Source organism: Acomys minous (genome assembly GCF_964271855.1).
Source record: "Acomys minous genome assembly, chromosome: 8".
NCBI classification, from domain to species: domain Eukaryota; kingdom Metazoa; phylum Chordata; class Mammalia; order Rodentia; family Muridae; genus Acomys; species Acomys minous.
In genome coordinates, this window is record NC_140489.1 from 102,456,237 (window position 1) to 102,473,232 (window position 16,996).

The window sequence follows — 16,996 nt, forward strand, 5'->3', positions numbered from 1 at the left end:
CTGAGATGTGAAGTCTTAGCTGCCTGCTCTGATGCCTTCATGGAGGACTGTCTGTCTGTCTGTCTGTCTCTTTTTGTTTTTGAGACAGGGTTTCTCTATGTACCCTGGACTTGCTTTGTAGAACAGGCTGACCTTGAACACAGAGATCCGCCTGCCTGTTTGCCTGAATGCTAGGATTACAGGCCTGCGCCACTGCCACTGCCGTGGTGCTGGCTAGCCCTTCTTCTCTTAAAAATGGCTCCCTCCGGCAATTTGTTACAGTAACAATAAACTACAGTCAGGAAGAGAGAGGATCACTCATATTGGAAGATGTTGGCTCTCATCTTGCAGCTCCCCACTGCACTTCAGGGTAAGATGCCAGCGGCCTCTGAAATGCCGACCAATGCTCTCACTCCAAATCAAGCTGTCAGAGAAGCTAAGAGTGACAGCAAGTGACTGTTGGGCTTTGGAGAAGGGTGTTCATGCCACATCACCCTGTGGGTCCAACAGAACCAACCCCAGGTCAGGTTTGGTTTCTAGAGCTGGAGGACGCCATCTTAAAGACCTGCAGTACCCACAACCGAGTGCTGTCCGGCTCAAACACCTTACTTGGCCAGCAGGCTCATGAGGTAGGTGGAAGTGTTGGTGTCCAGTCTCAGAGGAGGCACCGTGACATAGGCGGCTGCATGGGACCAGTCCTGGTGGTAGTAGTGCAAGCCTGTGAGCGTGGCATGTGCGTTGGTGGTCTCAGCCAGCACCACCTTCCCTGGAAGAAGAGTCAAAAACATAATTAGGAAGCTCTGGTCTAAGAGGGGGTTGGGCTGTGCTTCTCACCACACAGGTAAAGGAGCTGAAGGCAAACAGGAAAGGGCTCACCCCAGCTCCCTCAGCCATGTAAGAGCCCAGAGCCTTTCTCATTCTATTGACCCTGGGAAGAGAAGGACATGGGTTCTGAGGCCAGGAGAGACAGAAGGGAATTCTGAGGAGTCTGATGTAGCCAGGGCCACTGTATGTGGATAGTGTGGGGAGTAAGGCAGGGTGGTGGTAGGTCAGGCGTGTAGTGCCAGGCCTCGTGGGCAGCCCAGCCTGTTCTCTGGGGAGGCAGGCGATCTGATGGCGCTGGGAGATGCTGGGTCAGCAGGGTGGCCCACAGCCTCGCTGGGATCCCACAGGGAATTCCAGCTGGAGGAGAGGCAGAAGGTGGGGCTCAGATTTCAAATGTTATGAAGGCTATGGCACCCATGCTCCTGTCTTACACCCCAGGGCTCTGTCCTGACTTTGTCTCTCCTGTCACCAGACCCTTACAGCACTCCTAGGCTACTAGTTTCAGTATGACCAGTCCTAGGAGACACGCAGATGCCCCTCAGAGGTCAGACATAGGGTTCAAGTTGAGCCCACACACTGTTATTGCACCAGTGTCTTCCATCCTGCTCCCCGACATGCCCACTGGAACTGGTTTAGAATTTTGTTACTTGCCAAGGTACCTGTTAGTTCAATGTAACAGGCCCCCCCCAAAGACCACCAATTAGTGTATCAATTTAGGACTCCGATCATTTTACCTGGCAGATGTTTCTGGAAAGTTGCTATGCATACACATGTGAGGAGGGGACTGCTTCTAGCAAGCGTAGGGCACTCTGAGGTGGACAATTGCAAAGATATGGGAAGGGCAGGCTATCCCTGGTCTCAGCAGCCAAGTCTGGCAGAATGGAAGCTGCCGGACCCTTCTCTCGTCCCACAGCATGAGGCGCACGCCTAGGACTCACCTTGCATCTTAGCAGCTGCAATGACATCACCAGCGGAGATGCTGGACACATTGACCAGGTAGATGGGACAGTGAGTCTAAAGGCAAGAGACAGCAAGAAGTAGCAGTAACCCCCATAAAGCAGCCACACACCCCAAACCGCCCCTCCATCAGTCCCATACCAACATACATGCCTGTGTGTCACTCGTTACCCATGACAAGATGACAGTTTATGCTCCGGAGGCAGGGCTGGCGGGCTGAGCACATAGCTGACTGCACAAGTGTGTGGAGCAAGACAGAGGCAGATGGAAGCCAGCGCTGGGAATCACCCAGGAGGTGACCTCAGGTTGCAGCTCGTGAGTCTAAACCTTGGATTTTCTCGGATCTTGTGGGTTTTTGCTGCTTTCTGCTTTCTGCTCATGAACATGATGACCCGGAAAGAGTCAGGCATTATTATATCCTGGACCTCACATTTTGATGCTTGTGGTCTGAAGGTCACCTTGTCAACAGACACAAGGGACCCGGGAGAAAAGCCAGGCTCAGGGTCTAAGGCTGGACAACCTGATCTCGCAAGCTGAAGGTTGGCCCTTCCTTATTACGGGCTGAGTGTCCATCAGAAAGTATTTGGTATGATAACTGTTGCCATGACAATGGAACAAGGTCCAGACCTTGGGCTGGCTAACAGGAAACCTTCCTAGATTCTGTATGAGTTGGCTAATCCTAGGGTTGGGTGACATGCAGCCTCCTGTCCTCCACATTCCTAAGACCACACGTCGGAGTTTATATCCTTTTGGGCAGCAGCCCAGGCCATTTCTGAGGGGAAGGTCCCAAGCTGGAGCCCTCATTAGAATCATAGGATCGGAGGGGGGTGGGGGGGGGGGAAGCAAACATACTCCCAATACAGCTGCTGGGCCCTGTCCCAGTTTATGACTTAGTGGGCCCCTCTGCAGCCTGACAGCTTGGGTTCCTGAGTCTGTAATGCTGACACATAATGCTGATATCGCCACCCGGGAACCACACTGTGGGAAATCAATCCTTCTAAAGCCTGTAGTTCAGACTATCTGAGCAAATCAAACCCTTCAGTGGCACCTGCAGGGTGCCCTGCCCATGGCACGCAGCACTCTCCCTCGGTTTTGGTTCCTCTGAGGCCCAGCAGCTGTCCAGGGCCGGGTAAGTGATGCTATCAACTCTGATTTCACATAATGAAGTAGCGGATCAGAGGGGTGTGTGTGACGTGCATGTTGAAAGCATTTATTTATTAGGTAAGAGCAAGGCTCTAGTTTCTGGCATCATCATTTTGCTGGTTCCCGCCACGCTCCACGGGTGCCTTGCAAAGAGGCTTTGCCAGAGTGGAACCAGGGGAAGAAGTTTGAGAACAAAGGCCCGCCGTAGGCAAGCAAAGGGTTAACTTGTAACTGCACATGCCATTTACACTTGAGGAGCGAGAGACAGGGCGGGCAGGATGTGCACCAGAACCCTGGGACTAACAGCTGGGGTCCTGAGAGGCACTTGTGGCACTGGCCTCCACACTGTAGCCCCAAAGTGGAGGATGGCAGCTACTTACCCTGTTGGCAATGGTGATGACACGGTGAGTGGCCTCAGCTTCCAGCTGTTAAAAACAAGGGCAAGAAGGAATCACCCTTCCCCCCTTCATCATCTCCTTCAAGCCAGCTGCATCTGCCCTAGTGCTCTCTGTATAGCAAGGGCTGGAGCAGCTGGCCCAGCAGAGGGGCTGGCCTCACCCACAGGGACTGGCTGTGGATAGCGGCAAGATCCTCGCAGGGGCACCAGGCCTCACCCACCAGGGCTTCCATGGAAGGAGAGTCCCAGGATTGAGGATACCAGGTGCATCCTTGGTGGATGGTACTCAGGGCTTAGAAAGGCGTTTGCTGGCAAGCCTGGTGACGTGAGCTTGTTGCTTGAAACTGACAGATCTGTCCTCTGACACAAGTGTATACCCCCACACACAAAGCAATAATAACTCTTTACAAATGTTTTAAGCCAATGAAAGGATAGTAAACAAACAACTTAGAGTCTCACTCTCTGGCCTGCTAATGCATTCTTGCAGTGGCTATCACAGAAATGCAGGAAATACATCAAGATTAGCCTGGAGCAGGCTTTCTGTACCCTAGCATCACTGACACTGGAGCCCAGGCAGTCCTGTGGTTGGGGCTGTTTGCGGCGCCCCTCGCCTTTAGCCCTCAGACCTCAGCATCATTCCATCCACCATCCTTGCCGAGACAGCTAAAAACATCTCTAGACACTGTCAAATGCTTTCTGGAGGGTCAGGCTGCCCTGGCACGGGTTCCTTCCTTCTAAGCAGCAGATACTGATAGTAGCGGGCGTTGGTCTTTCCACCCACCAGGCAAAGCCTTGCTCTTTCCTCTTATTACCTGGCACAGACAGCCAAGGGCGGAGTCTGAGTCGGCCCTTTGTTGTCCTTGTTGTCACAGATCCACCTTGTGACTCCGAGGCTCCAGGAACCCAGGCGGGCCTTGCACTCACAACATAGCTGAGGGTAACCTTGAACTTCTTGATTTTCTTGCCTCTCAAGTGCTAGAGTTGCCATCTTAGGTGGTGTTGGGGGTACCAGGACACCACACGAGCCAGGTGGACATCTACCGAGGGCGCTTCGTTCTCAGGCCTGCTGCTCATTTCTCTACTGATTCTGAGGTGTCCAACAGGACCTATATTTAAGCCAGTGACTGACAGAGACAGGCCCAAGGTGGGAAGAAGGCAGGCCTAGTTGGCTCCAGGGTGATGGTAGGACCACACAGCGGGTCTTCTGGATCTAATTACTACCCTGATTGGTGGACTGAGATAGGCTCTTGCTATGTAGCCCAGGCTGGCCAGGAACCTGGGTCCTTTCTGCCTTGGCCTCGACAGAGCTGGGAATACAGATTCCATATCATCCTCTCATTACTCTCTGTTTTAGGCTTTGAAGAAAGGAGGGGTGGCTTCTGCTGCAAATGGGGAAAATGTCTGAATAGGGAACTAGCACAAGGTGGCTTCCTACCCGAGCAGAGCAGACCGCTGGCTGTCCTAGTCAATGCCCATGAAAGGGCACACAGGGGTCTAGGCAGAGGACCACAGTGCCTTCCTTCCCACTAGTGTGAGTGAGGGAGCATGGGCAGCCACATGCTTTGTGTCTGGTGGGAAGGACTCAAACTCCCCGTCGGTTAGAATCTAGTCCCCAGAATGCAGAGTCCTGGCTTCGAGCTTAATTGTCTTCTAACACATGAAGGCTCTGTCAGTGTCTTTTGTCTCCACATTCAGTTCTGGGTGAAGTGACGCCTGAAACGGTCTTTCCAGTGCCTTAAAATTAGGATTAAATGGGGCGTGCCAGGGTTTACCCTGCCTTTCTGAGGATAGCCAAGGTGGTCTCAGTGTAGAGAAAGCTTTTCCGTGGGAATCACTGGATGGGAATTTCACCCACGGGGGAGAATTATGCAACATGTATTTCCCCACTGCAAATGACGGAATTTTCTTTTCTTTTCTTTGTTTTCTGAGAGAGGGTCTCGTGTAGCCCAGGCTGGCTTCAAAGTTGCTATGTACCATATTTTTTTTTTTACATTGTTACGGTTTGAATACATAATATTTCCCATAGTCTCAAGGCATAATTTCTTGGTCTATTGATAGTGGTGGTATTTTTGGAAACAAGAGGCAAAGCTGATCTGGAAGAAAGAGATAACTGGGGGTGGGGGGGGGAGGAGGAGCGGGTCCTTCCTTGCCAGTTCCCTGGCCACTTCCTGTTTCACTCTCTGTTTCCTGGTTGATCATCACACAACCAGGCCTCCTCTGCCACATGTGCCTGTCACTATGATGTTCTGCTGAGTGGAAACAGCCACTGAATTCTTTGAAACCATGAGTAATAATAATAATAATAATAATAATAATAATAATAATAATAATAATAATAATAAATAAAATAAATCACCATCATCTTTCTCTCAGCCTTATTTTCAGTGACAGAAAGCTAATGAACACAAGAGATCTACGTGAAAGGGAAGAAGCTGACTGCAGACACCGGAAGTTTCTCTCACCTCCTCTGGACGGCTGATCTCAATTCCTTCTGGGCCTGTGATACCCAGATCCAGAGCCTCCTTAGCACCCTGGATAACGGCGAGAGGAAGAGAAGAGAATTACAGAGATATAAGAAACTACCAAACCTAAGTGATTGCAGAGGATGCTAGTATGTTTCCGTCTGTAATGTACATTTTCCAAAGGATAAACGGGGCCTCATGTAAACATCTCCCAATTCTCTTTTCACTTCTTAAGGACTGGACAATATCTCTTATTCTTAAAAATACAACCTAGCCAATAAGCAATGGCCTGGGGACACCAAAGACAAACACTGCCACTTTGTTTAAAAGTTAAAGCTGCTTCTCTGGAAATCAAGCGCTGTTTCTGTCTCTCTCTGTTTTTGAAGACAGGGTTTCTCTGTGTTGTAGCCTTGGCTGCCTTGGACTCACTTTGTCGACCAGACTGGCCTCGAACTCACAATGATCCACCTGCCTCTGCCTCCCAAGTGCTGGAATTAAAGGCGTGTGCCACCACCATGCCTGGCTGGAAATCTCAACAAATATCTCTGATATCAGTGACTTGTAAGATTAGCTTCACCCCAAGACTTAGGAGAACCAAGGCGTCCCATTGTACCAGAGATGTTTACGATGTAACAGTTCTGATAAAGAGACATAGCAAAGGGGAGTGCTGCTGTTTATTTTGCATGCTGTATCTCAAAAAATATTCCCAAGGGATACTCTAAGTTAGTTTGCTATAATAGAATTTAAATATCATAACATTCATAGTAAATTACCATCTAAGACTTAGAAACCTCTTGAAATATATGTATATATATAAATAAATAATAGTTATGTATTGTATAGTATATAATATAATACATATGAATATATGTAAAGCTTGGATTTCAGATCAAGATTTGGCAGCCCAGATGTTCATATCTCACACCAATTTACCATGTGACTTATTAGAACCTTGAAGGACAGTGATAAGTGATCAAAGTGTCCCCATACACCATTGGCCCCACCCCCACACAGCAATTGCAACTGCAGACTTGCCTCGGCCACGAGCTCCCCATTTTCAGCGTGGACCCGGGGGATTGCCCCAATGTCCCTGCAGGCGTGAAACACTTGGTATAGCTCACTGTCTCGAAGCATGTACAAGTCCTTGTAGGTCATGAACACCTGGAAGGAGTTGACCCCCTTCTCTCTCACCAGAGTCTCCATTTCCGCTTTCACCTGGGGAGTAAAAGGCCAAGTCAGTGCCAAGTGACACCAGCAGCTGTGGCCCAGTGAAGGGACGGACCCGGCAGTGTTGAGAAGGGCTACGACTAACTGTCTCAGAGGCTTCAAACTCCCAGCACACACAGGACACAGCTCTCTGTGCCTGAGCTGGCCACTCAGCGTTGCTCCTCACTAGGTGTTCGTGGTACTGAGCACCAGCAGTCAGGGCAGGGAGCCAGTGCTCCCGAGTCTGGCTCATGGCTGTGGGCTCTGTTCCTCACTGTGAATGTTGGGAAATGGGTTCTTTAAGTTAGGCAGGACAGGCCCGCCCACCATCTTTACGGACACCTAAATGTTTTGTTTGGCCCACAGGGAAGGTAGGGGGGCGGTGGGAGAGTGTCCATGCACACAGGAGAGCACCAGGCCCCAGCCAGTTACACACCCTTTTGTGTACCAGATCACCTTTGGGTGCCTCCTTTGGGGGTTCCATCAGCACTGTTACCTTGGGCGCCCACCAGGTGATCCCCACGTGGAGGGCATAGTCACAGCAGACCTTGGGGTCGGCCAGACCCCTGCACTTCTCGTAGGCTTCCACAAGGGACGTCTCTTTGTCGGGCAGGACATGGCCGATGATCATGGTGGTGCCTCCAACAAGTGCCGCCTGAAGGAAGAGGGGGAGAGACAGCTAGTCACAGCTCTGCCTGTACCAAAGCCACTAGCCTGGGGAGACACAGTACGCAGGGTGCACCCAGAACAACCATGTGAGGATCAGACGCAGTGAGGCTTGCTCAGGAGAGCTTCAGAGGGGTGACGGGTGATTTTCTCCAGACCTGTGGGTCCAGCAAACAAATCTGCTTCTTCCTCACGCAGTGCTCTAGCTTGGTTTCTTGGGGAAAGTACTTGGTATATTGCGGAGACGAAGCCTAACCTCTATCTTCCCAGTAGGATCTCCCTCCAAGGGATTTTTGACTAAACCCAATATATAGACAACATAATCAAAGACCAAGTATATACAGTGTGAAACATAATCAGGAGTTTATGTATTTTGAAGATACTGTTTTGTCACGTTTTTGCTTGTTTGTTTTTTTGAGACAGGGTTTCTCTGTGTAGCCCTGACTGTCCTAGAACTTACTCTGTAGACCAGGCTGGCCTTGAACTCACAGAGAGCTGCCTACCTCTGTCGCCCCCGCTCCCTCACCCCCACACTGAGATTAAAGGTGTGCGCCACCATGGTCCAGCTGTCTGTCACTTCTTTTTTTTTTTTTTTTTTTTTTTTGTTCTGTCACTTCTTATGAAACTGTTTTGCTTAACTTGGGAGTAAAATGAATGGGTCAAAATTTACAAAATAAAGTACTGTTTTAGCATGGGATTGCAAAAAAAAAATTTCACATATGTGTTCGACACCAGCCCCTTTGTCCTCATTCCCTTGCCTACTCCGCCCCCTCCCTGCCCCCCTCATCCCCCATCCCCGCACCCCCTCCCCCCTCCCGCCCATCCCCGCCCCTGGCATATTAGTTTCATTTCTGTCTTATCTGGGTTAGAGCACTTTTAGATGCATGTTTAATTTACAAACGAAAAATGATCCACAATTCACGGGCTTCACAAGGTGCTACTGTAAAATGATGTTCTCCCATTTCTCCTGTGTGTTTGTGCATGTGGATGTGTGTTTGCGTGTATGTGGGCAAGTACGTGTGTGAGGTGCGCATGCACATGGTTGTGCGTGTGTGTGTGTGGAGGCTCAAGGTGGATGCTGGGAATCCTTGACTGCTTTTTCATCTTAGCCACTAAGCAAGGCGTCTCCATCAAACCCAGAGCTTGCTGGTCGAACCAGTTGGCCTAGCCTGTTTGCTCTGGGGTCTCCTGACTCCACCTTCCCAGGCTGGATGCTGGGAATCTGAATTCTAGTCCTCACACCTGTGAGAAGCACTCTGACCACTGAGCCATCCTCCAGTCCATAAGAAGAAAAATTTAAGAAGTTTCACTCACAATCACAAAACAAAGCCCCGGGGGGGGGGGGATGATTAAACCCACACTAAATTCCTCCATAACTCAAAACAGAAAACGTATTTGAGCAGGTGATTTTTGTGAACTTTCAAAACTGACATTACCCAAAGGATGCTCCGGGTAACTGTGCTGTTCCCAAATAAAACCCTGCTATGATTAAAACAATCGAGAGAGGGTTCTTCACACACAGGGCTAGCTAGCTTCCTGGTTGGACAGTTGGAAGAGAAAATAAAATATCATTTCTGGAATGGTAAAGTGCCGTCCTGATTGGTGTGTTTAAATCATGCTGGGTGCAGTGGCACACACCTTTCATCCCAGCACTCAGGGAGGCAGAGGCAGGCAAATCACTGTGAGTTCGAGGTCAACCTGGTCTACATAGCGAATCTAGTACAGCCAAGGCTACACAGAGAAACCCTGTCTTGAAATAATAGAAAACGATACCACCAAAAACAAAAACAACAACAACAACAAAAGAATGAAAAATCTCAGCTCCTCGGTGATCTGACTTTCTTGCACTGCTCAAAGCAGCCCACAGAGGGTGGTAGCTCTGTGTAACACATGTAGGAGTGGGCTGGGGGGTGCGAGTGGGGGAGGGGACGGGGCGCACACAGATTGTAGTTTCCGAGCTGGCTTCTGTTCCCCCGCTCTGCCGGATCCTGCCAGGCTGACGCATGCTCACGGCAGGCGATGCGCTGCTTTGTTTTGCCCTGCCATGTACTCCATGCCTGTCCACGTGCACACAGGGGGGTCTGGTACACTAGCATTGGATGCCCTAAATTGTTTTATTCTTATTTGGTTTTCAGTTGCTGTCCTTGGTGCCCCTTCAACACAGCAGCAGCTAAGGACAAGGGGCCATAGGGAGCACGGTGATAAAGGAGTCAGGACGTTCTTAACGCCCAAGGACCCCAAGGCAAGGGTAGAAGAGCAATTCATTTGCCCAATCTCCAAATACACGAGCTAATAAACCGTTATCTTCCTACCAGGACAAATATGTCCCCACAAGGGCCTCTGAAACTGTGCTACAGTGCAGAGACATTGGCTTCCCACAGAGCCTGCCACACCCCATAGCTTCCACCCTGGATGCATGCTGAGCACACGGGTCACAACGCTGTCTACTGCTGCAAAATGCCACCCGTGGACATTGGCATTATGATCCCCAAGAAGAGAGACTTGTGTGGGTCCTGGAAGGGCTCTTGGCTTTTACTCAGGGAATTCCAGGGGCCAGCGGTGGTCTGGGTGTGGGTTAGAGGACTCTAGGCAGACACAGCTTCTGAGCTCCGAGAGGAAGGGAGTGCAGGCTGTCGGAGGCCCTGAGCAGCATCCTCTGGAGTCTGGAGAACTGAGGAGTTCTGGAAAGCATGCAGAGCAGTGCTCTTGCCTTCCACACCTACTGCACCTCCACATGCAGCCACACACATGTGCATGCACACCTGCAGGGCAGCAGCTGTGGGGCGCTGGAAGGGCACACTGGCAATGTTACTATTACTACCACTGCTACTCCAGTGCTACTCCAGTGCTACTCTACTGCTACTCCAGTGCTACTCCACTGCTACTCTACTGCTACTCCACTGTTAACTCCACTGCTACTCTGGGCCTCCAAACCAGAGTTCAGAGGCTCAGCAAACCCTCCTCCCACCAACTGCAGGCTCAGAGCCTACCTGACAGACACTTAGGTGTGTACATTCCCTCATAGGCAACACACACACACACATACACACAGACATACACAGAGACACACACAGACAGACACACAGAGATACACATAGATATATAGACACACAAGCACACACAGAGACACAGATTCACAGACACATAGACAGACAGACAGACAGACAGACAGACAGACAGACAGACAGACAGACACACACACACACACACACACACACACACACACACACACAGAGCTGGCCTTTTAAACAGGCAGTTCTGATGCCCAGGATGAATGCCTTGGGCTCAGTGTTCACAGGAACACTATGGCAGCACAGATGTGACAAGTCTTGTCATCGTCACCCCACAGAAGGGCCTTGCACAGATCACCAGGGGAGCAAGGCACTGTCCTGTCCCTGATGCTTTAAGAAGGGCATGTTTAGGGCTATGTGGCTGTGGGCCTGTCACGAGTCATGGCCGCTTAGACAGAAACTGTTGCTTAGGTGAGCTGAAGGCAGTAACCCAGCAGGGCGCTCATGGAGGCTGCCTCAGGGCTTCTGCTGCTGTAGCAAAACAGCACGCACAAAAGCAGCCTGTGGAGAATTCCACCTCACAGCCCACCATCCAAGGCAGTCGGGGTAGGAACGGGGTAGGAACTGAAGGCGGAGCTGATGCAGAGGCCACCACTTGCTCCTCATGCTTCTAATGCACCCCAAGACCACCCACCCAGGGGTGGCACCACCCACAGTAGGATGGGGCCTCCTACATCCATCCCAAGAGGAAATGCCCGTAGGCTTGCCCACAGGCCAGTCTGGTGGGGACATTTTCTCAGGTTGGATCCCACTTCCCAAATAACTCTAGTTTGTCAAGTAAACAAAACACGAGCCTGCTCCTAACATGAAAGGTGCCTTGAGCAAAGCAGCAGACTCAGTGTGTTCGCAAGACGCATAGAGCTGCGTTGAATCACTACAGGAAACACAGGCGGAAGCGCGCCAAGGATTCTGACAATGGCCACTTTGGGGTGAATGGTCCTGAGTTGTTTTTTCTTCTTTTCTAATTAAAAAAAAATGAAATATACTAATTTTTACAACACACATTAAAAGCAGTGTCATCTTTATGATATATACTATACAAATAATGCTAAAACTAAATTTAGCCAGCCATGCGTCCATGGATGAAAGGCGTTACAATTATGTGATATTTCAGATGCGGAGTAAATGCACCGAAGATTTAAAAAGAAAAAAAGTGGGGCTGGAGAGATGGCTCAGTGGCAAAGAGTGCCACCTACTCTTCCAGAGGTCCTGAGTTCAATTCTCAGCTACCACACAGTGGTTCACAACCATCTATAATGAGACCTGCTCCCCTCTTCTGTAAAGCACTCATATGCAATAAATAAAGTAAATAAATCTTTAAAAACAATAAAAGAAAAAGAAAAAAGTGCCCGTGGAATCCATCACACAAATTTATCAGCTACTAATAATTTTAACACTTTTGCTCCAGATAAATACTGCTGTGTGTGTGTGTGGGGGGGGGGGGAACGGCAGTATGGACCCAAGGTCTCATATGTTAAACCCTTGCTTTGCCACTGAGACACATCCCCAGATGAGAGTTTTTTCCTTTGTATATTTGGGTATGTATGTGTGTGCATATTCATATGTGTGCATTCTCATGTTTTCATCTGCATTTGCCATATGTGTGGCTGTACACGGAAGCCAAATGTTCATGTCAGCAAGGGCATCTTCCTTAATTGCTCTCCACTGTATTCACTGAGGCAGCGTCTCACTGATTTGACTAGCCTACACAGAGAGCTTGGCCCAGGGTTCCCTGACACACCCACCTAGCTTTCTGTGTGGTTCTGGGGACCTGAAAGCCAGTCCTCATGCTATGACTTATTTGCTGAGGGTCTCTCCAGCCTGAGGGACTCTTTAATGAAGTAATAATTCTGATATAGCCAATGCTCCTCCCCTGTGCTGTTCCCACCATCACTGCTCTGAGGCTGCCGTGCTTCTCTTCCCTGTTTATCTAGTGAATTTTACAAATGCGCACGGAGCTATCAAGTTGTCCGTGTCCCTTGGCAACATGAGCTGCTTCATCTCATGCCTCAGCATCCTCATGCGTGTGTGAGCAGACCCCACATGTGTGTGTGAGCAGACCCCACATGCGTGTGTGAGCAGACCCCACATGCGTGTATAAGCAGACCCCACATGCAGGTGCACACTGGCAGGAAGTGGACATGCAACTTTATGGAGCCTGCAGACCTTCAACAACCCCGTCTGACCAAGGAAGAGCTGAACCCATTAGGATCTCCTTGAATTTGGGGGTTGACCACACTGTCTAGCAATCCAAGCCTTTTACGCATGCACGCAAGCACTCACGCACTCACTTCTGTCCAATCATGCCTTCCCTCCTATGTGTATGGATGGGCATGGCTTTTACTCTATTTTAGGATTTCACACATCTTTCAGTTAATGTGGACATGTGTGACTCCTAGCCAGGAGTCACTAAACACCACTGTGCACATCTGGCAGGGAGTGAAACATAATTTTACTATTTCAAAAAGGCTGCTGACTTCTGGTTTTGGCATGCAGGGCATGCTGCTGGGTAGATCTGGATTTATTTGATGAGCAGGAATACTAGCCTTAATTGCTCTCTAAAAACACTAATCATATAATAATCTACTTGATGACACAGTTTCCAGGCATAGATTTAGCTAAGAGCAGGAACCTGTACTAAAATCCAGTCTTTTATGCACGACATCTCTCTACTTCAGACGTGCATTCCATCACACAGCCTGACACGGGGTCTGCATGCTCACCTGACAGCGGCTCAGCAAACTGCATAGGTACTGTGGTCACTCAGATACGTTTATTTGCTGACACAGGAGGGAAGAATGTGTTGGCCATTCTTAGCTTTATGCAAAGGGCTTTGAAGGGTCATTCTCTTAATCTCGCCCACATCGCTGCATGCTACAGACCTTGCTGTTTCCCTTGGTTTCCTACAGAGATGTCCCCTGACCCTCCCCCAGTGCTTTCCCTTGTTATGTGGTTTGTCTTGCTCCAAGGCCAAGAATTAACGGGTCAAATATTGTCCTCTGCTGTTGAGAAGGCATGTGGGCCAGGGCCAGTCTGTGGGTTTTCCCTAGAGCACACGCTCTGGTGAGCAGGATCACGGAGGGGTGCGAGGGGAGAGGTGGAGAAGCCGAGAGGGGGAATATGCAAAGAAACGGCTATGGTTCTGCTATATTGACGAATGGCCTGCCGAACTCACTTTAAAGGGAGTTTATACTGAGATTCAAAGGACAAATATCTGATGTTGCTATGCTTTGGATATAATTTGAGCATTACTTCCTAGTGGTTTGTGTGTTAAAATTTAATCCACACTGAGAGATGTCGAAAGGGTGAAAAACAATCCCATTACCGTTTCTGGAGGTGGGGGCTTTGGGAGGTGATTAAGGCAAGGCCATAGAGTGTAGCCTCATGATTTAATACGGATGGTCTTGCAGGGAGAAAGACCAGAGAATAGATTGTCACATACTTGTCCTGTCTCTTGCTATGCATTCCTTCCCCCCGACCCCGAACTCTTTTAGGACATTGCTGGTAAGAAGGCCACACCGCCAGATGCAGCCCCTTGGCCTTGGCCCTTCAGAATTATAAGCCAAACTAAGCCTCCTTTGATCATAAACCATGCAGCCTCTAGTGTTTTATTACAGCCACAGTAAACAGACCAATACAGCTGAGTTTTGCAGATGTACCTTCATGAAGTTGCTAAAGCCATCACTTGTTTATGTGGATCTGCTTTGCAAAGAATTGCTGAACTACGTTTTCTTTTCACTTTAAAATCTTCCTTTTTTAAAAAAAAATTCATATTCTAAGTACTGAAAAAAATCACTGGCTCAGTGGTTTCTATCTTACTTGGGGCAACATCCTTCACTTTCACAGTTATCTATTGCTCAGTAGCCTTCTTGGAAATCGGCTCTTTCATTGATTTGCGTTTGAGCACAGTCTCCCTATGTACTTCTGTCTTGGCCAGGAACTCACGATGTAGACCACCTCATGATCTCCTCATGTGCTCATCCAGAACATTCCTCTATTTAAGACTCACACCTCATTTGTTTAGCTTTCCTCAGAGGAAACAGGCAGCATTCAGTTATGCCACGTTGTAGGGATAACACTTTCCTATATGTGTGCCCGATGCTTCAAGGATGTAAATGCTAAACCTAAGGGAAAAATTACCTGGACATCAAACTTGGTGAATGTGTATGTGTGCATGTGTGTGTGTTCCGGAGGCAGGTGTAGTGATGCACACTGTAGTGGTGCACACTGTAACCTAAGCATGTGGGGGTGGACACAGGAGGATGGGATGAACCCCAAGGATAGCCCCAGCTACACAGTACGTTTCAGAATGGCCTGGACTATGGAAAACTCCAACTTTCTTTTTTCTTTTCTACTTTAAAATTTTTTTATCTCAGCTGGGTGGTGGTGCACACCTTTAACTCCAGCACTTGGAAGGCAGGGGCAGGTGGATCTCTGAGTTCGAGACCAGTCTGGTCTACAGAGTTAGTTTCCGGGACAGCCAGGGCTACAACAGAGAAAGCCTGACTCTGAAAATAAGTAAACAAACAAGAAATAATAAATAAATAAATTTTCATCTCTTTTGGCTTTTGTTGACCCTGACTTTTCAGTAAAGCACCCCAGTCCTGTAAATCAGTCATTGTTAGGCCCTGAGCAGTTATCTAATCACTCTGAACCCCATTTGATCACTTTGCACATGGAGGTGGGAATACAGCCCTCGTGGGGTGGCTATGAGAATTAGGTGGTGGGACCGGATATATGCCTCTGAATGCTTGCTGTCAAGTCTGGTCACACATAACACACTAACGTAGAAAATTAAAAAAAAAAAAAAAAAGGATTAAGTGATGCCATGCATGTCAGGTGCCCAGCTCTGTGCCTGCACAGGGGGAGCTCAGTAAATTGTGACTATGGGCAGCAGTGACTTGGAAGCAGCACCTGTGTAGCTGCGCCTCAGAAGCAAGAAAATAAATGTCTTACGGAGTGGAGTCCAACCGGCAAAGAAGACGAGGGGGAAATGCTCGTTGCCAATAGAATCGACTCCAGGATGCTGTGGGGACACAAGCCAGGGCAAGACAAAAAGTCCTCAGGGACGTGGAGAGGACTCCTGGAAGGGAAGGTCACGCTGGGACAGGAAGGTAGGTGTGGCACTCAGAGTAGGGAGTGGTGTGGCAAAGTTGGGGCACGCCTGCTTAGAGGAAGCGTGTCACAGGGGTGTGGGCTTTGAGGTTTTAGAAGCTCAATCCAGGCCCGACGGCTCACTCTCTTGCCTAGCTGCCCGCCGATAAGGATGTAGCACTCTCAGCTACCTCTCCAGCACCATGTGTGCCTGCATGCTGCCATGCTTCCCACTGTGATGACAATGGACTAAACCTCTGAACTGTGAGCCAGCCTCAGTGAAATGCTTTCCTTTATAAAAGCTGCCATGGTCGCTGGGCACAGTGGCCCACACCTGTAATCCCAGCCCTCGGGAGGCAGAGGCAGATGGGGCTTTGTGAGTTCAAGGTCAGCCTGGTGTACAAACGAGTCTAGGACAGCCAGGGCTTTTACACAAAGAAACACTGTCTTGAAAAACCAAAAAGAAAGAAAGAAAGAAAGAAAGAAAGAAAGAAAGAAAGAAAGAAAGAAAGAAAGAAAGAAAATAAGAGCTGCCCTGGTCATGGTGTCTCTTCACAGCAACAGAAACCCTAACTAAGAAGGAAGCTCAGGTCGGGTGGATGTGGTACCAGTCTCTGAAGAATGCAGAGGAAAGGCTGTTGCTAGAAATGAGGACCTTGCTTGGTTTTGAGGGTTTTGAATTGGTGCCCACAGGTATTAGACTTTTGGTTGAACAGAGAAATCATTGGTTACAGATTTTTCTGGGAAAAGACTATGACTCAGAGGGGGAAAAAAAAAGTCTGGTTTTAGACCCTAGAGAGAAGCCATGGAAGCCAAGGTGCTGGTACTCCTAGACCAGCTGGCTTCCAGGAGAGTCTAGAGGTTAAAAAGCAGGGCCTTCCCACAGGGGAGCAGCAGGGTGTGGGGTGTGGGGTGTGGGGTGTGGGGTGTGGGGTGTGTGCCTTCTGTAAGCTCCTGCTCAGCGGGTGCATACCCACAGCCTGCAGCAAACTGCTGCCAAGAAGTCAAAGGAAATCGTAGGCTCGGCTATGAAATCCAAGTTTCCTCCTCCATTCGTGTTTTAAGAAGGAGTGCCATGGGGCATCCAGGCCCTGGACTGGCCAGAAGGAGGCTGGACAAGGAGGCTCCTAATCTCCTCGCTGTCTGCCACACATTCCCATATACAAAGGGAGTTGGTTGTTTCCAGCTGGGGCTGT

General features: G+C 49.3%; 1 protein-coding gene across 2 annotated transcripts in view; it reads right to left on the reverse strand.

The window, feature by feature from the left end:
- Positions 1–16,996, reverse strand: part of DPYSL5 (dihydropyrimidinase like 5) — an 85,098-nt gene that overhangs the window by 14,106 nt on the left and 53,996 nt on the right. For both annotated transcript variants that reach the window (XM_084793056.1, XM_084793055.1), the window contains 6 exons: positions 7,466–7,624; positions 6,799–6,978; positions 5,764–5,832; positions 3,285–3,329; positions 1,743–1,818; positions 589–745 (listed from right to left, as the gene is read on the reverse strand). In XM_084793056.1, coding sequence (XP_084649182.1) covers positions 589–745; positions 1,743–1,818; positions 3,285–3,329; positions 5,764–5,832; positions 6,799–6,978; positions 7,466–7,624 — 686 coding nt within the window. The remainder of the gene's footprint in view (positions 1–588; positions 746–1,742; positions 1,819–3,284; positions 3,330–5,763; positions 5,833–6,798; positions 6,979–7,465; positions 7,625–16,996) is intronic.